Below are 23,997 nucleotides of genomic sequence, written 5' to 3'. Positions count from 1 at the left end.
ATCTGTCTATTACACATGGGGGAAATTCAGCTGACAGGCGTGCTTTTGGTCAGTGAAGCTACTAAGGGTTCCCGGTGAGTGAGCTGAAAAAGGAGTGTGGTGACTTCATTGGAGTGTTAATGTAAGCCTACTTGTGACACTAATAAATAAACTTTAAACTGGGACCAGCTTAATGGTAAAAACTGGGCGGCATGGACAAGTTGGGCCGAAGGGCCTGTAAACCTCTAAGACTCTATAACTCCCTGAAATTTGCCAATGTTTTCCTTGACAGTTTTCACAAATCATTGCAGTTCCATTTTTTTTTTTGCTTCTGTTGTTTTTGTTATCAGAATTGATTGTAAAAGAATCTTTTATTTGCAACATTAAATTCGGCACAGGAGTATGTCTTCCATCTCCCCGAATCGATTCCACCATCACAGCTTTTCTGTAGCTCTATCCATCTACCTTAAATATCGGGTCATTACTGATAAATCCAACTGGGAATTTACCAGAACCTTTCTTACCCAAAGAGTGGTGAGAATGTGGAACTCACTGTCACAGGAAGTGGTTTGTCAATATGGTATCAATTTGCTTTAATTATATAGATATAGGAGGCATTAGTTAACACCATAAAGAGAAACTTACTGAAACTATGGCCGGAATTTTACCGGCACGCCCACCCCGATTCTGGGAGCGGGCGAGGCTCGGAGAACGGCATTCTCCGTTGGTCTCGGGCTGGATTGTACGAACCTCGGGCGGACGTACCGGTTAAATTCCGTCTTATGTTGTAGTTAAATTAGGAGATATATGCTGGTATTGCTTCACTCTGTAAATAAATGTTGCAGTGAACAATGATTGGTTTCAATACTATTCTTCACTGGCTTTCTGGATTAAAATACGGTTGAGGCAAATATTATAGATGCATTCACAGTGAAGCTGGATAAGTATTTGAGAGAGAAATTTTATGGTGATGGAGTTAAATGGGAGGAGGCTTGTGTGGAGCATAAGCATCAACCTGTTTCTGCGCTGAATCTTCAATGGGCGGTACGGTGGCACAGTGGTTAGCACTGCTGCCTCACAGCTCCAGGGACTCGGGTTCAAATCCTGGCTCGGGTCACTGTCTGTGTGGAGTTTGTACGTTCTCCCCATGTCTGCGTGGGTTTCTGCCGGGTGCTCTGGTTTCCTCCCACACTCCAAAGATGTGCGGGGGGTTAGGTTGATTGGCCATGATAAATTGCCCTTTAGTGTCCCGGGATGTTAAGGTTAGAGGGATTAGCGGGGTAAATATGTGGGGTGACGTGGATAGGGCCTGGGTAGGATTGTTGTCAGTTCAGACTCGATGGGCCAAATGGCCTCCTTCTGCACTGTAGGGATTTTATGATATCATTTGAGACCCAACATTTCCCTTTCTCAATAGGTGGAAGCTACAAAGAAAGTTCTGGAAGACCTTAATTTTAATGTTGTTGAAATGACAGATGAAGCAGCAACTCTTGATGGTGGCGATATCCTCTTTACAGGTACATGTCTTCTCAACTCTGATCATTGTCACGCAGTCAGCAATTGGAATGAACCTTCTCTCTGTGTCTGTTATTAAATGTCATGTCACTTGCCAGTAACATTATGTAAGAAGATAAGAGATAGGAACATGAGTAGACCGTACGGTTCCTTGACACTGCATTGCCATTCAATCAGATTATAGCGATCTTCTTTATCAACTACCGCAGGGTGGCACGGTGGCACAATGGTTAGCACTGCTGCCTCACAGCTCCAGGGACCCCGGTTCAATTCCGGCCTTGGGTCACTGTCTGTGTGGAGTTTGCACATTCTCCCCGTGTCTGCGTGGGTTTCCTCTGGTTTTCTCCCACAGTCCAAAGATGTGCGGGTTAGGTTGATTGGCCGTGTTAAATTGACTCTTGATGTCAGGGGAATTAACAGGGTAAATATGTGGGGTTACGGGGATAGGGCCTGGGTAGGATTGTTGTCGGTGCAGGCTCGTTGGGCCGAATGGCCTCCTTCTGCACTGTGGGGATTCTTGACTCCACTTTCCTAGCTGCCCCCCAGAACCCCTGACTCTAGCCATGGGAAGACTGGGCTTTGTAAAGACAGAGGAATCTGGTGACTAATGTTGGGAGCAGCTGTTTGCTTACAGGAGGTCACGTGACCAAACCTTCAGGAATGCATCCAACCAGAGTTGGTGACCCTTACCATCCAATATATGGGCGGGAATTCTCTAGCTATTCACTCCCCATCACTGCTACCAGTGAGTACGGAGAACTTGGCGCTCAGCCAAAACTCCATTCACTGCAGCGGGACCAAAGAATTCCAACTGTGGGCAAAGTCAGAGAATCTGGCCTCTGATTTTTGGAGGAGGGAAGGGGGAAGGGGAGACTGCCAAAGGGCAGCAGTTAGAGGCAGTGAGCAAAGATCAGCAATTTATTATTGGCCATAGAATCATAGAGCAATACAGCATGAAAACAGGCCCTTCGGCCCAACTAGTCTAGAGATCTAGGGGTACAGGTCCATAGATCCTTGAAAGTGGAGTTACAGGTGGACAGGATGGTGAAGAAGGCATTCGGCATGCTTAGTTTCATTGGTCAGAATATTAAATACAGGAGTTGGGACATCTTGTTGAAGTTGTACAAGACATTGGTAAGGCCACACTTGGAATACTGTGTACAGTTCTGATCGCCCTATTATAGAAAGGATATTATTGAACTAGAAAGAGTGCAGAAAAGATTTACTAGGATGCTACCGGGACTTGATGGTTTGAGTTATAAGGAGAGGCTGGATAAACTGGGACTTTTTTCCCTGGAATGTAGGAGGCTCAGGGGTGACCTTATAGAGGTCTATAAAATAATGAGGGGCACAGATCAGCGAGATAGTCAATATCTTTTCCCAAAGGCAGGGGTGTCTAAAACTAGAGGGCATAGGTTTAAGGTGAGAGGGGAGAGATACAAAAGGATCCAGAGGGGCAATTTTTTCACTTAGAGGGTGGTGAGTGTCTGGAACAAGCTGCCAGTGGTAGTAGTAGAGGCGGGTACAATTTTATTTTTTAAAAAGCATTTGGATAGTTACATGGGTATGATGGGTTTGAGGGATATGGGCCAAGCATGGGCAATTAGAACTGGCTTAGTGATTATAAAAAAGGGCGGCATGGACAAATTGGGCTGAAGGGCCTGTTTCCATGCTGTAAATCTCTATGACTCCATGACTCTATGGTCCATGTTGACCATGGTGCCCTCCCAGCTACGTGCTGGTTTGGTGTATTGGCCATGCTAAATTCTCCCTCAATGTACCCGAACAGGCGCCGGAATGTGGCAACTAGAGGATTTTCAGAGTAGCTTCATTGCAGTGTTAATGTAAGCCGACTTGTGACGCAAATAAATAAACTTAAACTTTAAAAACTATTCCCATTGCCTGCCTTTGGCCCATATCCCTCTAGTCCTTTTCCATCCATGTATTTATCCAAATGCTTTTTAAATATTGTTATTGGTTTTCCAGTCGGCAAAGCAAGTGTGTCTGAAAGGCAGGGAGAAATCGCAGGGACAGGAATTCCTCAGCCAATAACTCAGTCGTCCACAGTATCCTTTCTTGCGGGCACTGCTCAGCCTTAACTGCCCCCGACCCACCTTAGCTGTACCCTTCCAAACCCCCCAGGAGATGAACATAGTCATGTCTGTCTCAAAGGCTGAACAAGGTCTTCCAATAGGCAACAGTAATTAGAAATAAACAGGGAAGGGTTTGCTCAGAAGTTACACATCTTCACCCCAGAATCAGCATGAAAGCATCTCGCCATGAACAGAATTGTAACAACTGATTACCATAATGAGATTCATAATGATAGCTGGATAGAACAAGCTGTAAACCCTCACAGTCTAACAAGGTAAAATTGGCAGGTTATTTAAATATGTGTGATAGTGATGTTCCAGGCTATATCACAGTAATTATCAAACACTCCCCCCAAGATTATTCACACAATAACAACATTACAATTTTATACAGTTGTTAAACCTGGCTACACATGGCAATATTCGGCTAATGAGCTGCATTCACTTTTCACACACAGGTCGCCAACACCTGTGTTTCCACATCCCATCATCTGTAGCTCCTGGCGATTGTCCCCTCAGCCACTGGAAACAGTTTGAAATAATGACCTCTACTCTTAAATAACCTCACTACAATGATGATCATTTACAGAACTGCTCCATTCACAGAATCATAGAATCCCGACAGTACAGAAGGAGGCCATTCTGCCCATCGAGTCTGCACCGACCACAATCCCACCCAGGCCCTATTCCTGTAACCCCATGCATTTACCCCAGCTAGTCCCCCCGACACTAAGGGGCAATTTAGCATGGCCAATCCACCGAACCCGCACGTCTTTGGACTGTGGGAGGAAACCGGAGCACCCGGAGGAAACCCACGCAGACACGGGGAGAATGTGCAAACTGCACACGGACAGTGACCCAATCCGAGAATCGAACCCGGGTCCCAGGCGGTGTGAGGCAGCAGTGCCAGCCACTGTGCCACCGTGCCGTCCAATTGAGTCCTTGGGTGGAATTTTACCTGCTTGCTCTGCCCATCGATGGGCGAGCCATTAAAATCGCAGGAGAGGCGAGAAATCAGGATAACGCCTGATTTCTTGGCGCTTGCGATTTTATGAGAGCCGGACTTCCAGAGTCTCGCCCATTTCTGGTGAAGTTATTGAAACATATTCTAATCTTCATTTACATCTGGTTACTGAGCCTGGCGATGCATCGTTCGAGTTCGCTTGCCTTCATGGCCTCGCCGGGCACAGTAAGAAGTTTCACAACCCCAGGTTAAAGTCCAACAGGTTTATTTGGTAGCACGAGCTTTCGGAGCGCTGCTCCTTCATCTGGTGAGAGAAGGGAAAGATTCTCTCTGGCGAAGAAAACAACTGCTTTCCATGAACAGGGAACAGTCATTTTGGCCTCACTGGTTGAACCAGAGGCCAGTGTGGGCCCCTAGGGAGTCCGAGGGCAAGGGAGGTTTCCTTGGGCAGTGTCAACCTGGCAGTGCCACCCTGGCACCTTGGCACTGCTAGCCTGGCACCTGGGCAATGCCCAGCAGGCACCTTGACACTGCCAGCTGGCCAATGGAGGTGGGGCCTATGAGGCCATGAAAAGGTGGGGCCTATGGGGGCAGGGCATGAAGGGGCAGGGCCTATGGGGTGGGGCATGAAGGCGTCGGCCCAATTGGGGGTAGGGAGGGGGACCCACTGCCACTGTCTAGTTGCGATCAGCTCGTGGCGGGGTGGGGGGAGAGGGAGGGGGTGGGGCCCTGATCGGCCTGAGTGGCGGGTGGGGGGGGGCAGACGTCGGGGGCTCGATGTCCATGCGTTGTGGGGCTCACGATCGGTCGTGGGCCCTCACGATTGCGAGGGGGGGGGGGAACTGGTTGAGGCTGCTTGCAGTAGCAGGGGCCTGACACATCTCTCTGTCTGTCTGTCAGACACCTACAGTTGCTATTGAGCATGTGCAGATTTAGCAGTCTGCACTTGCACAATAGCTCCCACTACAGGCTGGCTGGCGAATCACGCCCAGCCCACTGCCTGCAGCAGCTAGAAACAGTTTAGCCCATATTTTCAAATATCTCATATATTTCATATATTGGTATGTGTTTGTCTCAGGAGACAGTAGACAGGACACAGTATGTATGCCCCATCTGGATTGAACATTGTCTGTTGTGGCTGTACAGGCTGATGTGTGAGTGGCATTCCTTCCATAGTTGGCACAGTTCAACATGTTGACCTGAGGTTGATTGCTTTTTGTTCCTTTCAGCAGACTCTCTTTCCCGCCACACGGTCATTCCTTTTGTTCTCTGCTTTTTCCACATCCTTCCTGAGTGCTTATCTCCAGACACTCTGCTCAGCAGAAAAGACTTGCATCGGCTGCAATCCCAGACAAGGGCTGCACGATGGCACAGTGGTTAGCACTGAGGCAAGGTGGATCCTGTCAGAAACCAACCTGCCAAACCCCTCAGAATCTGACACATTTCGATAACACCTCTGCTCATTCTTCCAAACTGCAGTGCACACAGGCGCAAACTGCTGCACCTTTCTAAGACAACCTCTTCATCCCAGGAATCAGCTGAATGAACTTCCTCTGAACTGAGAGAGGTATACCTCTCCTTAACTAAGGTGAACAAAAGCGTGCACAGTGCTCCATGTGTGGTCTTGTCCTGTACAGATGTTGCTCATCGAAACGTATAAAATTCTAACAGAGTTAGACAGGGTAGATTCAGAAAGAATGTTCCCAATGGTGGGGGAGCCCAGAACTAGGGGCCATAGTTTGAGGATAAGGGGTAAACCTTTTTGAACTGAGGTGAGGAGAAATTTCTTCACCCAGAGGGTGGTGCATGTATGGAATTCATTCCCACAAAAAGTAGCTGAGGCCAAAATGTTGTCTAATTTCAAGAAGAAATTAGATATCGCTCTTGGGGCTAAAGGGATCAAGGGAAATAGGAGGAAGGGGGGGATCAGGATATTGAATTTGATGATCTGCCATGATCAAAATGAATGGTGGAGCAGACTCGAAGGGCCGAATGGCCTCTTCCTGCTTCTAGTTTCTGTGTTTCCCTACTCTTATACAAAGAACAAAGAACAGTACAGCACAGGAAACAGGCCCTTCGGCCCTCCAAGCCTGTGCCGCTCCTTGGTCCAACTAGACCAATTGTTTGTATCCCTCCATTCCCAGGCTGCTCATGTGACTATCCAGGTAAGTCTTAAACGATGTCAGCGTGCCTGCCTCCACCACCCTACTTGGCAGCGCATTCCAGGCCCCCACCACCCTCTGTGTAAAAAACGTCCCTCTGATGTCTGAGTTATACTTCGCCCCTCTCAGCTTGAGCCCGTGACCCCTCGTGATCGTCACCTCCGACCTGGGAAAAAGCTTCCCACTGTTCACCCTATCTATACCCTTCATAATCTTGTATACCTCTATTAGATCTCCCCTCATTCTCCGTCTTTCCAAGGAGAACAACCCCAGTCTACCCAATCTCTCCTCATAGCTAAGACCCTCCATACCAGGCAACATCCTGGTAAACCTTCTCTGCACTCTCTCCAATGCCTCCACGTCCTTCTGGTAGTGCGGCGACCAGAACTGGACGCAATACTCCAAGCCTTTTGTAGGAAAGGCTATTTGGAGGGTTGGTAGAAGGTGACACAGTGTGGAGTTTGTTAGTTGACAGAAGGAACAGTATCACCCCTGCTGTAACAATGTCATTATTCAACTAGTGAATAGCCCCCGTGATCAGTACAAATCCAACACTGTTCTTTTTGGCCTTACTTGTATTCAGGGAAAGAATTTTTCGTGGGTCTTTCCAAGAGAACCAACCAGCGAGGTGCCGAAATTCTGGCTGATGTATTTAAGGTGAGTGTGAGCATTTTTCTAATGTAAATTTATGAGGTTTATCGGAAAGAGAAGGGTGAAGGTGACCTGATAGAGACCTTCAGCTGAGGAAGGGGTTTAGTCGGGGTAGATGTAACCAAGATTTTTCCATTTGTGGAAAGCCCAAAATCATAGCCGCCACCAGAATAAGGCAGTGATTAATAAACCAGATAGAGAATTCAGGAGAAGCTTGATAAGAATGTGGAACTCGCTATTACAGGGAGTGGATGTGGTGAACGCTATCGATAGGTTTATGGGGGCAAAGTACTGCAGATGCTGGAAATTTGAAATAAAATCAGAAAGTGCTGGGTCTGGCAGCATCAGTGGAGAGAGAAACAGAGTTAAGTTTTGAGTTCATGTGACTTCTTCAGAGCTGGAGAGAGGTAGAAATGTGATGGGTTTTATAAGGGGAGGGCAGGTGGAGAAAAGTAGAAGGCCAGGGGTAGGTTGGAGATCAGTAGCGATTAAATGACTAAGATGTCAGACACACAAGACAAAGGAACGGTAATGATAGTGTTCAAAGTAGTTATTAATAGTGACATAAAGGTCAGCGTTGTCTGAAAGCAAGAGCAGAATGTATCAATAACAGAACAAGGGTCAACGCTTTCTGAAAGCAAAACATGAGAACAAGATACAGGCTGGCACTTGGGAAAGTGAGAGAGAGTGAGGTTGGAAAAAAATCAAACTGAAGCACAGAGTTCATGGTCTGAAGCTGTTGAACTCCATGTTCAGTCCAGAAGGCTGTAAAATGCCTAATCAGAAGATGAGGTGCTGTTCCTTCAGTTTGCGTTGGACTTCACTGTGTGGCTTTGTGTGTGTGTGTGTTAGTGTGTGTGTTTATGTGTGGATATGTGGGTATGTGTGTGGTTGTGTGGGTGTGCGTGTGTGTTGGTTTATTGTGTGGGTGTACGTTGGAGTTGGTGTTTTTCATTTGAGGGAATGTGGGCGTCGCTGGCTGGCCAGCATTTATTGCCCATCCCTAATCGCCCTTCAGAAGGTGGTGGTGAGCTGCCTTCTTGAATTGCTGCAGTCTACGTCGTGTAGGTACACCCACAGTGCTGTTAAGGAGGGAATTCAAGGATTTTGACCCAGCGACAGTGAAGGAACAGCAATATATTTCCATGTCAGGATGGTGAGTGGTTTGGAGGAACTTGTAGGTGGTAGTATTCCCAGGTGTCTGCTACCCTTGCCCTTCTAGATGGTAGAGGTCATGTGTTTGGAGCTTTCATGAGTTTCTGCTCCAAAGAACTTTGGTGAGTTGCTGCAGTGCAACTTGTAGATGGGGTGCGCATGGCTGTCACTGTGCGTCAGTGATGCAGGGAGTTAATATTTGTGAATTCAGTGCCAATCAAGCGGGCTGCTTTGTCTTGGATGGTGTCATGTTTCTTGAGTGTTGTTGGAACTGCACCCATCCAGGCGAGTGGGGAGTATTCCACCACACTCCTGACTTGTGCCTTTTAGAGGGTGACCAGGCTTTGGGGAGTCAGGAGGTGAGTTACTCATCACTGGATTCCAAGCCTCTGACCTGCTCCTGTAGTCACAGTATTTATATTCCTGGTCTAGCTCCGTTTCTGGTCCATTGTAAGCCCTGGGATGTTGATAATGTTTGTGTGTGGGTGTGTTTGTGTCTGGTTATATGAGTATGTGAGTGTGTGCATGAGCGTGTGCGAGTGTGTGTGAGAGTGTGTGTGCGTGTGAGAGTGCGTGTGAGAGTGTGTGTGCGTGTGAGAGTGTGTGTGCGTGTGAGAGTGTGTGTGCGTGTGAGAGTGTGTGTGCGTGTGAGAGTGTGTGTGAGAGTGTGTGTGAGAGTGTGTGTGAGAGTGTGTGTGAGAGTGTGTGTATGTGAGTGAGTGAATGTCTGAGAGTGTGTGAGTGTATGTGTGTTTGTGCTGATATTTCCCCACTTTCCCCTACAGTAAGCACCTTGCTGACGCACTCAGCGTGTGAGCCACATTGACAGGGTGGATATTGGAGCAGAACATTGAAGTCACCTGACCCACAGAGAAAGAAAAAGCAGGAGATTGAGGAGAACATTGGAGGAAAGAAAATCAATTTTAATGCAGTAGATGAATAATAATCCTGTTTATTCACAATTGGCTACAGCTTTGGAGGCATTGATTTGATTTAATGTTTTATCCAATAAACTTTCCATTCTCCTTTCCTTTGATACAGGACTATGCTGTTTCCAAAGTCACCGTCACGGGTACTTTGCATTTGAAGAGCTTTTGCACCATGGCTGGTCCAGGACTGATTGCTATCGGCTCCAGTGAGCATGCTCAGAAAGCACTGCAGGTACATGGGGAGGGACAGGAAGAGGCTATTCAGCCCCTTGTACAGCCAACCATTGAGATCATTGCTGCTCCTAACCCATTTTCCCACCTTGCCTTCATGTCCCTGAATTCCTGCATTGCCAAAATCTGTTGCTTGCAGGGTTTGCAGATACGAATTGTGGGAGAGAATTCCAAACCTTTTCCAGCTTTTGTGTGTTTCCTAACTTTTCCCCTGAATGGACTGGCTCAGAATTTCCACTGATGTAATAGTGACAATAATTCAAAGATGTTTCATTAGCTACAATCACCGTGGGAGATCCTGGGGTCAGGAAAGTAGCTATACAAATGGAAGATCGTTCGAATGAACTTCAGTGCCACTTGGATGATGTGACACAATACAGATGTTTAATTTGTTAATCATAGATAAATGTGAGGTGATGCATTTTGGTCAATCGAACCAGGGCAGGACTTACTCAGTTAATGGTAGGGCATGGGAGAGTTATAGAACAAAGAGATCTAGGGGTACATGTTCAAAGCTCCTTGAAAGTGGAGTCAAAGGTGGACAGAGTGGTGAAGAAGGCATTCGGCATGCTTGGTTTCATTGGTCATAACACTGAATACAGGAGTTGTACAAGACATTGGTAAAGCCACACTTGGAATACTGTGTACAGTTCTGGTCACCCTATTATAGAAAGGATATTATTATGCTAGAAAGAGTGCAGAAAAGATTTACTAGGATGCTACTGGGACTTGATGGTTTGAGTTATAAGGAGACTGGGACTTTTTCTCTGGAGCGTAGGAGGCTGAGGGGTGATCTTATAGAGGTCTATAAAATAATGAGGGGCATAGATCAGCTAGATAGTCAACATCTTTTCCCAAAGACAGGGGAATCTAAACTAGAGGGCATAGGTTTAAGGTGAGAGGGGAGAGATATAAAAGGGTGCAGAGGGACAATTTTTTCACACAGAGGGCGGTGAGTGTCTGGAACAAGTTGCAAGAGGTAGTAGTAGAGGCAGGTACAATTTTGTCTTTTAAAAAGCATTTAGACAGTTACATGGGTAAGATGAGTATAGAGGGATATGGGCCACATGCGGGCAATTGGGATTAGCTTAGTGGTAAAAACTGGGCAGCATGGACAAGTTGGGCCGAAGGGCCTGTTTCCATGCTGTAAACCTCTGACTCTCTGACTGCAGAAAGAGGCCAATCAGCCCATCGATTCTGCACTGAATCTCCGACAGAACATCCTACCGAGGCCTACCCACCTATCCCCGCAACTCCAGACATTTCCCATGTCTAATTCCCCCTTAACTACACAACTGGGAACACTAAGGGGCAATTTAACATGGTCAATCCACCAAACCTGCACATCTTTGGATTTGTTAAGAATAATTGGCAGATAATTGAGAGTCCTCAACAAATTGAAATCTGGCACAAAGGGGCTGGAATTTACTCAGGACCTCGGGGGAGTTGATAACAGGCCCAAAGGTGAGGGAGAACCCACCCTGGCCTTTTGTGGGACCCCCCAGCCGCATTTGTGGCCCAACTAATTCGTTACCATTGGAACTCCCGCCCCTTTAAAGAAAGGTCATCCGCCCTGAAATCAGAGGGCTGAGAGCTCGTCAGTCTCAGCAGTGCCACCGGGAACGCTGGCCACTTCCGGAACTTCAGTAAGTGGGATATAGCAGCCAAAACTTCAGCAGCCAATCAGACACACCCCTGGGAGGGGGGGGGGGGGGGGGGGGAGTGATGAGGGCAAGGGGTGGGGGGGTGCTGCTGCAGGGAAAACAAGTGCCCCCCTACCCCCACTGGGGACCCCTCCTGTGGGTCACAGCGTACCTGATTAGGAGTAGCCACCCCATGAGCCCTGCAACAGGGTTAATCAGTCACCCCCGGTAATAGAGACCCCAACCCCATAAAACGGCCACTGATGGCAAGAACAGCCTCTTGATTGCCCACGTAAGAGGCACAATTGACCTCTGGGTGGGAAACATCCTCTCCCTGCCCCACCATCCTCTCCCTGCCCCACCATCCTCTCCCTGCCCCACCATCCTCTCCCTGCCCCACCATTGGTAAAATGCCATGGCAGCGGGAAGGCAATGTACCCCCACCCATTCTCACTATCTTACAAACTCCCTCCACCTCAGCACTCAGCCTGTCCCTAGACCCAAAGAACAAAGAAAGAAAAAAGAACAATACAGCACAGGAACCGGCCCTTCGGCCCTCCAAGCCTGCACCGATCATGTGTTCCTAACTAGACCATCCGTTTGTATCCCTCTATTCCCAGTCTGTTCATGTGGCTATCTAGATAAGTCTTAAATGATCCCAGCGTGTCTGCCTCAACCACCTTGCTTGGGAGTGCATTCCAGGCCCCCACCACCCTCTGTGTAAAATACGTCCCCCGCATATCCGTATTGAACCTTTCCCTCCTTACCTTGAACTTGTGACCCCTTGTGTTTGTCATTTCTGACCTGGGAAAAAGCTCCCAACTGTTCACCCTATCGATGCCCTTCATAATTTTATAAACTTCTATTAGGTCGTCCCTCAACCTCCGTCTTTCCAGGGAGAACAACCCTAGTTTACTCAATCTCTCCTCATAGCTAATACCCTCCATACTAGGCAACATCCTGGTAAACCTTTTCTGCACTCTCCCCAAAGCCTCCACGTCCTTCTGGTAGTGTGGCGACCAGAACTGGACGCAGTATTCCAAATGTGGCCTAACCAACGTTCTATATAACTGCAACATCATATGCCAACTTTTATACTCTATGCCCCTGGTGAGATTCAGCTCAGGGCTGCGGTAATACATCTTGCGAAGGAACAAGGACAAGTACAACACAGATAGAAGAATAAATATGGCAATGTCACTGTAAAAAGAGACATGTTGCTGAAGTTTTTCATCTTGCACTCATCAGGACTAACACAAGAATACCAAATTTCAAACAATCACAACTATTTATACTACAGCAGAAAGGGTGCTGATTGGTTGTTTGACAGGTCAACTCTAATTGATTGAGGCATTGCCATTGAGTTTAAGTTAAAGTTTATTTATTAATGTCACAAGTAGGCTCACATTAACACTGCAATGAAGTGACTGTGAAAATTCCCTAGTCGGCACACTCTGGCACCTGTTCAGGTACACTGAGGGAGAATTTAGCATGGCCAATACACCCTAACCAGCATGTCTTTCGGACTGTGGGAGGAAACCATAGCACCCGGAGGAAACCCACACAGATACAGGGATGATGTGCAAACTCCACACAGACAGTGACCCGAGCCGGGAATTGAACCCAGGTCCCTAGCACTGTGAGGCAGCAGTGCTAACCACTGTGCCACCCATGCTGATATCAGTGGGGAAGTTTCGCCTCTCAAAACTCCCGGGTGATTCAAAAAAGGCAGAAGGATTGAACGTATTTCTTTTGTTGACAGAGAACGGTGTCTACGTATGTCACTTTGAGCAAGTGTTTTGCTTCAATTGGTTGTCAGTGTCACGGTTATCGCACACAGGATGTTCAGTGAGTGCTATCCAATTGCGGAATCACATCTAACAGTGGACATTTTGTTTTGGGCTTTGCAAGCAAGGGGTTGGTGGAACAGTCTGTAGTCCGCCTGTAACAAACAACAGAAGGGAATGCTATTTGCGATTTGAAATTGGGCATTCTAGCATTTGTCCTGATGAGTGCAAAATGAAAAATTTCAGCAGCATGTCTCTCTGTTCAGCAATATTCGAGTTCCGTGCTAGCAAGTGACTGCAAATGTGACACATCCAAAAAAAAACCCTTTTTAAATAAGGAAAACGTTTAGCAGCTGTGCGATAAAGCAGTCTCTTACTCAAGGCTTAGTGGCGTGAACCGTCAGCTAAAACCACAATTAGAAAATGGTACCAGCAGCTTGCTGCTGGGCTTAGCTCTGGATATAAATTAATAATGTCTCGGATTTAATGGAAGTGAGGGGGCGGGGGTGGGGGCAGGTGGGCACGACACTTGTCCTCTATATTTCTGCTAATGGTGTCATCCCAGTGAGATCCCATTGATTTTTTTTATTCGTTTTGGACCTGTGCATTTCCTTGTTTTGATGCTGAGTTTTTGTTTCTAGTTAGCGTCCCTGAGCACCAGCTTCAGAGAGGCTGTGAATATCGATGTGTGACACACCGAAGCTCTCGAGAGTGCTTCTCGGACACTGCCTCAGCTGCTGCGACTGTGTTGAATTGTTGCAGCCAGCAGGGTTCTCTGTTAAACTCTTGATTTTGAAAGACTGCGCAATGAGAATGGGAAACGTAATTAATGTGAGAACTCTCTCCCTCTCCTGCGGCCTGTACCCCTGGCTCAGCTGGTAAAGTTACCGCCTGACTCTGCTAGACGTTGACCCCAAGTGATTCTTAGTTGACTATTGACTGCCCACTTCAATAGCTGAGGAAATCACTGAGGAAGGTGACTCAGTCACACCATTCAGAGAAAGCAGCTGACTGATACAGGAACAACAACAAACTTTGCATTTCTATAGCGTTTTAATGCAACAAAGCATCCAACTGAGTTCACGGCATGTTCGACACTGAGGCTCAGAAGGGGATATTTGGAGAGGGGAGACCCACACAACTTCCTCGAAGAAACCAGAGCATCTTAAATAGGAGAGAGAGCTTCCGGAAGGAAGCGCAGACAGCTGAAGGTGTGGCCACCACTGGAGGAGAGATAAAACTCTGGGATGCTGGAAAGGTTCGCTGGGGAGAAGTGCTTCGTATTCAGAACATTGAATACAGGAGTTGGGACGTCTTGTTGAAGTTGTACAAGACATTGGTAAGGCCACACTTGGAATACTGTGTGCAATTCTGGTCACCGTATTATAGAAAGGATATTATTAAACTAGAAAGAGTGCAGAAAAGATTTACTAGGATGCTACCGGGACTTGATGGATTGAGTTATAAGGAGAGGCTGAATAGACTGGGACTTTTTTCTCTGGAGCGTAGGAGGCTGAGGGGTGACCTTATAGAGGTCTATAAAATAATGAGGGGCATAGACAAGGTAGATAGTCAATATCTTTTCCCAAGGGTAGGGGAATCTAAAACTGGAGAGCATAGGTTTAAGGTGAGAGGGGAGAGATACAAAAGTGTCCAGAGGGGCAAATGTTTCACACAGAGGGTGGTAAATGTCTGGAACAAGCTGCCAGAGGTAGTAGTAGAGGTGGGTACAATTTTATCTTTTAAAAAGCATTTAGACAGTTGCATGGGTAAGATGGGTATAGAGGGATATGGGCCAAATGCGGGCAATTGGGATTAGCTTAGGGGTTTTAAAAAAAAAAGGGCGGCATGGACAAGTTGGGCTGAAGGGCCTGTTTCCATGCTGTAAACCTCTATGACTCTCTGACTCCTGGAGTTTCACTCACAGCACCAGAGACCCAGGTTCAATTCCGTCTTTGGATCACTGGCTGTGTGGAGTTTCCACGTTCTCCCTGTGTCTGTGTGGGTTTCCTCCAGGTGCTCCGGTTTCCTCCCACAGTCCAAAGATATGCAGGTGAGGTGGATTGGCCATGCTAAATTGCCCCTTAGTGTCCTAAAATGTGTAGGTTAGGCCCATGGTAAATTGCCCCTTAGTGCGTAAGTTAAAGGGATGAGGAGGGTAAATACGTGGAGTTGTGAGGATACGATGGGGGTGTGGGCCTGGTTGTGTCGGAGAGTCAGTGCAGACTCGATGGGCTGAATGGCCTCCTTCTGCACTGTAAGGATTCTATGATTCTATGAGTTGAGACGGGAGGAAGTTGCATCGGGCAGAATTTAATACCCTCTCCAGTGGCAGGTGGAGGGGCATTTCATCCAGTGGGAATGTGGTGGACGGGGACCTCATCCCGTTCCTGGCCGCGTCCACTCGGTTAAGTACATGGTAGGGAGGCCCATGGAAAGCCTGCCCAACCCACCACCAATTTAGCCCTTTCAGTGACCAACTAATGGCCACTTAATGTCCTTGTCCCACCACCACTGGCACTGCCCCAGCAGCGGGTAACAAGGGGCCACCATTGAGGGAATTGAAAAAAAATCCTGGCATGTTGCTTGTGACCTTCCAGGTTGGGGTTCCTCATTCACGCCTGACTGAAGGATCTGACATCAGGGAGGGAAAGTCCACTGAGAGGCAGTCCCTGCTCTTGTTGCCAAGCCAGTAAGGGTCATCAGTTTGGTAAAGATGATCTTAGCCAACTATTGGCTTGTGAGAATGGAATGTCAGTGTTGGAATGTCACGAATGCTTTCTCAACTCTTGTCAGAATGTTCTAAGTTACACGACAATGTTTACAAACACTAACATTCTTGAGATGGTCCTATACACATAGAGATGTAGTCACATTTCCAAAAATCCAGCATTCTCTTCACAGAGTGTTACAAATTGTGGGCCTGAGTGGATTTTATGACATAGTAATTAACAAGTCTCCGCTCTCTCGGCCTGAGGAATTTCCACCCTAAACTCCTCCACCTTGCTGCCCTTCTTAAAGATGTTCCTCAACACCCATCTACAAGCCTTCAGGCACCTGTCCCACTATCTCCTGATGTGGAGATACACCTTGGAACAATCCCACCTAGGCCCTATCCTCACAACCCTACATATTTACCCCACTAATCCTTCTAACCTATGCATCCTGGGACTCTAAGAGGCAATTTAGCATGGCCACTATCTCCTCACATGGAACTTTGTTTGATAATGTTCCTGTGAAACACCTTGGAATGTTTTGAGAACACAAGAAGCAGGAAGGGTATTACTGGCCTATTCATAGAACATCATAGAAGCCCTACAGTACAGAATGAGGCCATTCTACCCATTGAGTCCACACCAACAACAATCCCACCTCGGCCCTATCCTCGCAAACCTACATATTTACCCCACTAATCCTTCTAACCTACGCATCCTGGGACTCTAAGAGGCAATTTAGCATGGCCAAAGCACCTAACGTACACATTTTTGGAGTGTGGGAGAAAACCAGAGCACCCGGAGGAAACCCACGCAGACTTGGAGAGAACGTGCAAACTCCACGCAATGACCCAAGCCAGGAATTGATCCCAGGTCCCTGGAACTGTGAGGCAGCAGTGCTAACCACTGTGCCACAGTGCCGTCTGTTAATTATATTGTTAAAATATGCTGGTGAGGGCATTGATTAATTAAGTACATAGAACATACATAAACAGAGACTGCCAGGACTCTGGGGTATCCAGTAGGAAACAGCTATATGTAAAGCTGCATTCTGTAAATAAACAAATTATCAGGAAAATATTAGCGTCCCATTGTATAGTGCAACTGGAACTAAATTAGCAAGTCAGAGCTTGCCGTCTGGCCCCTCAAGCCTTGATTATGTTAATACGTTATTATTGTTTATCCATCCCCAAACAGTGACAGTTGCCGTGTCACACAACATTACGATACTTATCTTTTTCCTTTCAATTTTTAATTGCTCATCCCACAATTGAACTGTGGGGAAAAGTAGGTCAGCGGCTTGCCGCAGAGAACTTGCCAATATATCACTGCCCATCGCAAAGTCCCTCAGCTCTTTGCTGACTTGTTTACTCTTGAGTTATTTTTAAACTTCATGTTGCCTGAAGGAGGTGACACTTGATGCATGTGATTAACAGATGCTGTTCATCTGAACTGCCGAGACGGGAAATGGAAAGGTAGCTGGCTGCTTCTAAAGTTAATTTGTGGGTTTTTGCTCTGCAATTCACTCAAGGTCCCATGACACTTGTGTGTATATATTTTTGTAGCCAGTTTCAGAACAATACTCTGTCTCTGGGTGTTAACGAATGAAAGGTCAAAACCTCTGAATAATGATGACCTTGACAAATTTCCTGACATTGAATACTGATGGTGTGAGGAATGGTTATCACCTCATGCTTTTGATTCATTTGAACCCAGACTAGTTCCCTTCACATTCTGTAACCTTTACAATCTCCACACTCAAGTCAATGAAAAATCTTTTAGCGATATTGTCATGTCTACTCCACCAGCAAAAAATAACAACACATTAAGAAAGATTAACACCAGTGGTTTCTTTGGAACTGTTAATGAAAACCTCCCAATCTAACTGATATGAGATTTAGAATTTGTATTGTCATGTAATTTATAGGGCAGCACGGTGGCACAGTGGTTAGCACTGCTGCCTCACAGTGCTGAGGACCCGGGTTCGATTCCCGGCTTGGGTCACTGACTGTGTTCTTCCCGTGTCTGCATGGGTTTCCTCCGGGTGGTCCGGTTTCCTCCCACTCTCCAAAGATGTCCAGGTTATGTGGATTGGCCATGCTAAATTGATCCTTAGTGTCAGGGAGATTAGCAGAGTAAATATGTGGGGTTACAAGGAAAGTGCCTCGGTGATAGTTGTTGGTGCAGGCTCGATGGGCCAACTGGCCTCCTTCTGCACTGTAAGGATTCTGTTCTATGAAATTTAATTAATTTAATCCATTGAATTAAATGCTATGATATTTCTGTTCTTCACTCCCCATCACCCCCACCCCTCGTATTGTGTCCAATTCTGGGCCTCACACTTCAGGAAGGATGTCAAGGGCTTGGAGAGGGTGCGGAGGAGATTTAGTAGAATGTCCCCAGGGATAAGGGACTTCGGTTAAAATGGAGAGACTGGAGAAGCTGGGATTGTTCTCCTGAGAGCATGTCTGATAGCGGACTTCAAGATGTGAAAAGGTGCTGATGGAGTAATTAAGGAGAAACTGTTTCCTGAGGCAAGAGGGTCAGTAACCAGAGGGACACAGATTGAGGGGAATTGGCTAAAGAAGCTGATGAGAATTGTATTTTACAGTGGATTTTAATCTGGAGTCCATAAAGCGTATGCTTAAAACTGAGACCACTTTCATAGAGTCAGTCCTGAGTCATACAGCACAGGAGGAGCCCATTCAGCCCTTCCATTCCCTCCCGCCGAACCTCACAAAAAACCTTCACAACCTTTTAAACAGAGATTTGGTGTTGTTTAATCACCACTTGTTAATTTATTCCATCTTCTCCTCAGCTCAGTTGTAGCGTTAGCCTGCAAAGTCAGCTTTGGAACCTCCACTTGGCCTAGCAATTGAAAGTAGATCAGTGTTCTTAGAGCATTGATCCTTTATTGCAATGGATTCCCATGTCCAACGTCTCTTTCTTCTTGGTTGAACTGAATCTGGGAGTTATCTCATTCTGTGTATAGATGAGAAAGTCACAGAGGGAAAGTTATGATAATTAAGACAGTTGATGAAATGTTGGTCTGTATCTAAGGCGGGCAGGAAAACAAAGAGGTGGAAGTGATGTTGTAGAACTTAGTTAGGCCGCACTTGGAATATAAACAAAGAACAAAGAACAATACAGCACAGGAACAGGCCCTTCGGCCCTCCAAGCCCGCGCCGCTCCCCGGTCCAGGATTGAATCCTGAATCCAGGATCCCCGCCCAATTTTCCAGCCTATCTACATCCTAATATCCTATCCACCGAGCTGTCCCTCACAGCTACGATGCTTTGTTCATCACAACCTATTAACTCACCCCCACCCCCCCATTCCAGACCATGTGATCTCCAGGGAGAGGCGAAAACCCAGAGTGAAAACCCCAGGGCCAATATGGGGAAAAGAAAATCTGGGAAATTCCTCTCCGACCCCCTGAGGCGATCGAAACGAGTCCAGGAGATCACACTGGCCCTGATCAGAAAATGCTTCCCAACCCTATTCATTTCCACTTCTGCTTTACGAACACCATCTGAATTCCCTGCCCCCGAGACAGGTTCCCAACTATCCGCAGTCTCGCTCTGTACTGGCACCAGCAAGATGATCATAGAATGAAGCCTCTGGGGTATCCAGAGTTCAATATAGTGTTCAATTCTGGTCGCCACACTACCAGAAGGATGTGGTGGCTTTGGGGAGGGTACAGAAAAAAATTACTCAGGATGTTGCCTGGAATGGAGGGCATTAGCTATGAGGAGAGCTTGGAGAAACTTGGTTTGTTCTCACTGAAGCGACGGAGGTTGAGGGGCGACCTGATAGAAGTCTACAAGATTATGAGGGACATGGACAGAGTGGATAGTCAGAAGCTCTTTCCCAGGGTGGAAGAGTCCATTACTCGGGGGCATAGGTTTCAGGTGCGAGGGGCAAGGTTTAAAGGAGATGTATAAGGCAAGTTTTTTACACAGAGGGTGGTGGGTGCCTGGAACTCGCTGCCGGGGGAGGTAGTGGAAGCAGATATGATAGTGAGTTTTAAGGGGCATCTGGACAAATACATGATTAGGATGGGAATAGAGGGATATGGTCCCCGGGAGGGTAGGGGGTTTTAGATCAGTCGGGCAGCATGGTCGGTGCAGGCTTGGAGGGCCGAAGGGCCCATTCCTGTGCTGTAATTTTCTTTGTTCTTTGTTCTTTGATATATCGGCCAGAATTTTACTGACCCACCCGGCACGGAATCAGGAGTGAGGGGTGGACAATGGAAATGTCCATTGACCCCGGGTGGAATTTTATGGTTTCGGACGAGCGAGGCCGTAAGATCCATCCTATAGAACGTTGGTCAGACCCAGTGGTCAGCACCTGCTGCCTCACACCGCCAGGGACACTGTCTGTGTGGAGTTTGCACGTTCTCCCCGTGTCTGCGTGGGTTTCCTCCGGGTGGCCCGGTTTCCTCCCACAGTCCAAAGATATACAGGTCAGGTTGATTGGCCGTGTGAAATTGCCCCTAGTGTCAGGGGGATTCGCAGGGTAAATGTGCGGGGTTATGGGAATAGGCCCTGGGTGGGATTGTGGTTGGTACAGACTTGATGGGCTGAATGGCCTCCTTCTGTACTGTAGGGATTCTGTGATTCTATGACTGAGTTCTGTTCTGGGCTCTGCCCCTCAGGGGGAGATATCAGCCTTGCGGGGGTGGGGATTCACCATGATTGGCCAACAGGGCTAGATTGTGAGGATCAATATGGATTAGGGTTGTATTTCCCTGAAAATGGAAGATTGAGGAGGTGATCTGATTGAGGTGTTTCAGACAATTGAAGGAGTTGCTCGGGTAGATGGAGAAACTATTTCTTCTGGTTGTGGGGGCCCTGCACAAGGGGGAAATAACATTAACATTAGAGCCAGGCCAACTGGGGACAAAAGGAACATAAGAAATAGGAGCAGGAGTAGGCCATCTAGCCCCTCGAGCCTGCCCCGCCATTCAATAAGATCATGGCTGATCTGATAGTGGTTTAGTTCCACTTACCCGCCCGCTCCCCATAACCCTTATTGATCAGAAATCTATCTAGCTGTGACTTAAACATATTTAACGAGGTAGCCTCCACTGCTTCAATGGGCAGAGAATTCCAGAGATTCATTACCCTCTGAGAGAAGAAGTTCCTCCTCAACTCTGTCCTAAACTGACTCCCCCTTATTTTGAGGCTGTGTCCTCTAGTTCTTGTTTCCTTTCTAAGTGGAAAGAGTCTCTCTGCCTCTACCCTGTCGAGCCCCTTCATTATCTTATATGTCTCTATAAGATCTCCCCTCAGCCTTCTAAACTCCAACAAGTACAGGCCCAATCTACTCAATCTCTCCTCATAAGCTAACCCCCTCATCTCTGGTATCAACGTGGGAGACTTCAATTTCCCTGGTACGTGGGAGACTTCAATTTCCCTGGTATCGTGGGAGACTTCAATTTCCCTGGTATCGTGGGAGACTTCAATTTCCCTGGTATCGTGGGAGACTTCAATTTCCCTGGTATAGACTGGAAATCGCTGAGGGCAGGGACTCTGGATGGTGAGGCATTTGTAAAATGTGTACAGGAGGGTTCGTTGGAACAATATGTGGACAGCCCAACTAGAGAGGGGGCTATACTGGACCTGGTGCTGGGGAATGAGCCCGGTCAGGTCTTCAAAGTTTTGGTTGGGGAACATGTGGCAAATAGTGACCACAATTCTGTTAGCTTTAGGATAGTGATGGAAAAGGATGAGTGGTGTCCCAAGGGTAAGGTGTTGGATTGGGGGAAGGCTAACTTTATTGGGATCAGGCAGAAATTGGCAGCTCTTGATTGGGAGAGGCTGTTTGAGGGTAAATCCACATCTGGTATGTGGCAGTCCTTTAAGGAACGGTTGTTAGGGCTACAGGACAAGCATGTGCCTGTAAAAAAGAAGGATAGGAAGGGTGGGATTAGAGAACCGTGGATAACCAGGGAAATTGAGGGACTGGTCAAAAGGAAAAGAGAGGCGTATGTTAGGTCCAAGCAGCTAAAAACGGAGGGAGCTCTGGAGGAGTATAATGAAAGTAGGAAAATACTCAAACGGGGAATTAGAAGAGCAAAAAGGGGTCACGAAATGTTCTTGGCAGACAGGATTAAGGAGAATCCCAAGGCATTTTATTCATACGTTAGGAACAAAAGGGTTGTTAGGGAAAAAATCGGACCTCTCAGGGACAAAAGTGGGGACTTATGCTTGGAGCCCAAAGAGGTAGGGGAGATCCTAAATGAATACTTTGCGTCGGTATTCACTAAGGAGAGGGATGTGTTGACTGGGAGTGTCTCGGAGGGGAGTGTTGAACCGTTGGAGAAAATCTCCATTACAAAGGAGGAAGTGTTAGGTTTGTTAGAGAATATAAAGACTGACAAATCCCCAGGGCCTGATGGAATCTATCCAAGGCTGCTCAGGGAGACGAGAGGTGAAATCGTTGGGCCTCTGACGCAAATCTTTGTCTCGTCACTGGACACAGGTGAGGTCCCAGAGGATTGGAGGATAGCCAATGTGGTCCCGTTATTTAAGAAGGGTAGGAAGGATAACCCGGGTAATTATAGGCCGGTGAGCTTGACGTCCGTGGTGGGGAAGTTGTTGGAGAAGATTCTTAAAGATAGGATGTATGCGCATTTAGAAAGGAATAAACTCATTAACGATAGTCAACATGGTTTTGTGAGAGGGAGGTCATGCCTCACGAACCTGGTGGTGTTTTTTGAAGAAGTGACCAAAATGGTTGACGAAGGAAGGGCCGTGGATGTTGTCTATATGGACTTTAGTAAAGCGTTTGACAAAGTCCCTCATGGTAGGCTAGTGAAAAAGGTTGGATCCCATGGGATAAAGGGGGAGGTGGCTAGATGGGTGGAGAACTGGCTTGGTCATAGAAGACAGAGGGTGGTAGTGGAAGGGTCTTTTTCCGGCTGGAGGCCTGTGACTAGTGGTGTACCGCAGGGCTCTGTATTGGGACCTCTGCTGTTTGTGATTTATATAAATGATCTGGAAGAAGGAGTAACTGGGGTGATCAGTAAGTTTGCGGACGACACAAAACTGGCAGGACTTGCAGATAGTGAGGAACATTGTCAGAGGCTACAGAAGGATATAGATAGGCTGGAAATTTGGGCAAGGAAATGGCAGATGGAGTTCAATCCTGATAAATGCGAAGTGATGCATTTTGGTGGGAATAATGTAGGGAGGAGCTACACGATAAATGGAAGAACCATAAAGGGTGTAGAGACGCAGAGGGACCTGGGTGTGCAAGTCCACAGATCATTGAAGGTGACGTCACAGGTGGAGAAGGTGGTGAAGAAGGCATATGGCATGCTTGCCTTTATAGGACGGGGCATAGAGTATAAAAGTTGGGGTCTGATGTTGCAGATGTATAGAACGTTGGTTCGGCCGCATTTGGAATACTGCGTCCAGTTCTGGTCGCCACACTACCAGAAGGACGTGGAGGCTTTGGAGAGAGTACAGAGGAGGTTTACCAGGATGTTGCCTGGTATGGAGGGGCTTGGTTATGAGGAGAGATTGGGGAAACTGGGGTTGTTCTCCTTGGAAAGACGGAGGATGAGGGGAGACTTAATAGAGGTGTATAAAATTATGAAAGGCATAGATAGGGTGAACGGTGGGAAGCTTTTCCCCGGGTCGGTGGTGACGTTCACGAGGGGTCATAGGTTCAAGGTGAAGGGGGGGAGGTTTAACACAGATATCAGAAGGACATATTTCACAAAGAGGGTCGTGGGGGCCTGGAATGTGTTGCCGGGCAAGGTGGTGGAGGCGGACACACTGGGAACGTTTAAGACTTATCTAGACAGCTATATGAACGGAGTGGGAATGGAGGGATACAAAAGAGTGGTCTAGTTTGGACCAGGGAGCGGCGCGGGCTAATTGTTCCTTGTTTCTCGTTTCAAGGTGGGAACCTGTCTCGGGGGCAGGGAATTCATATGGTGTTCGTGGAAGTGGAAATGACGGGTTGGGAAGCATTTTCCGATCAGGGCCATTGTGATCTCCTGGACTCGTTTCGATCGCCTCAGGGGGTCGGAGAGGAATTTCCCAGATTTTTTTTCCCCATATTGGCCCTGGGGTTTTTCACTCTGGGTTTTCGCCTCTCCCTGGAGATCACATGGTCTGGAATGGGGGGGTGGGGGTAAGTTAATAGGTTGTAATGAACAA

The 23,997-nt window shown here is 47.3% G+C and overlaps 1 protein-coding gene across 1 annotated transcript in view; it reads left to right on the top strand.

Moving 5' to 3' along the window:
- The first annotated feature begins 1,389 nt into the window (after positions 1-1,389).
- ddah1 (dimethylarginine dimethylaminohydrolase 1) overlaps positions 1,390-23,997 on the top strand; it is a 36,914-nt gene continuing 14,306 nt past the window's right edge. The window contains exons 1-3 of the mRNA XM_078219023.1: positions 1,390-1,496; positions 7,297-7,370; positions 9,561-9,680. Coding sequence (XP_078075149.1) covers positions 1,448-1,496; positions 7,297-7,370; positions 9,561-9,680 — 243 coding nt within the window. The 5' untranslated portion in view covers positions 1,390-1,447. The remainder of the gene's footprint in view (positions 1,497-7,296; positions 7,371-9,560; positions 9,681-23,997) is intronic.

The sequence above is a fragment of the Mustelus asterias genome, chromosome 8, assembly GCF_964213995.1.
Source record: "Mustelus asterias chromosome 8, sMusAst1.hap1.1, whole genome shotgun sequence".
In the NCBI taxonomy this organism is placed as follows: domain Eukaryota; kingdom Metazoa; phylum Chordata; class Chondrichthyes; order Carcharhiniformes; family Triakidae; genus Mustelus; species Mustelus asterias.
The sequence above is the reverse complement of the archived record's forward strand: the minus strand, read 5'-3'. Positions and strand labels throughout refer to the sequence as shown.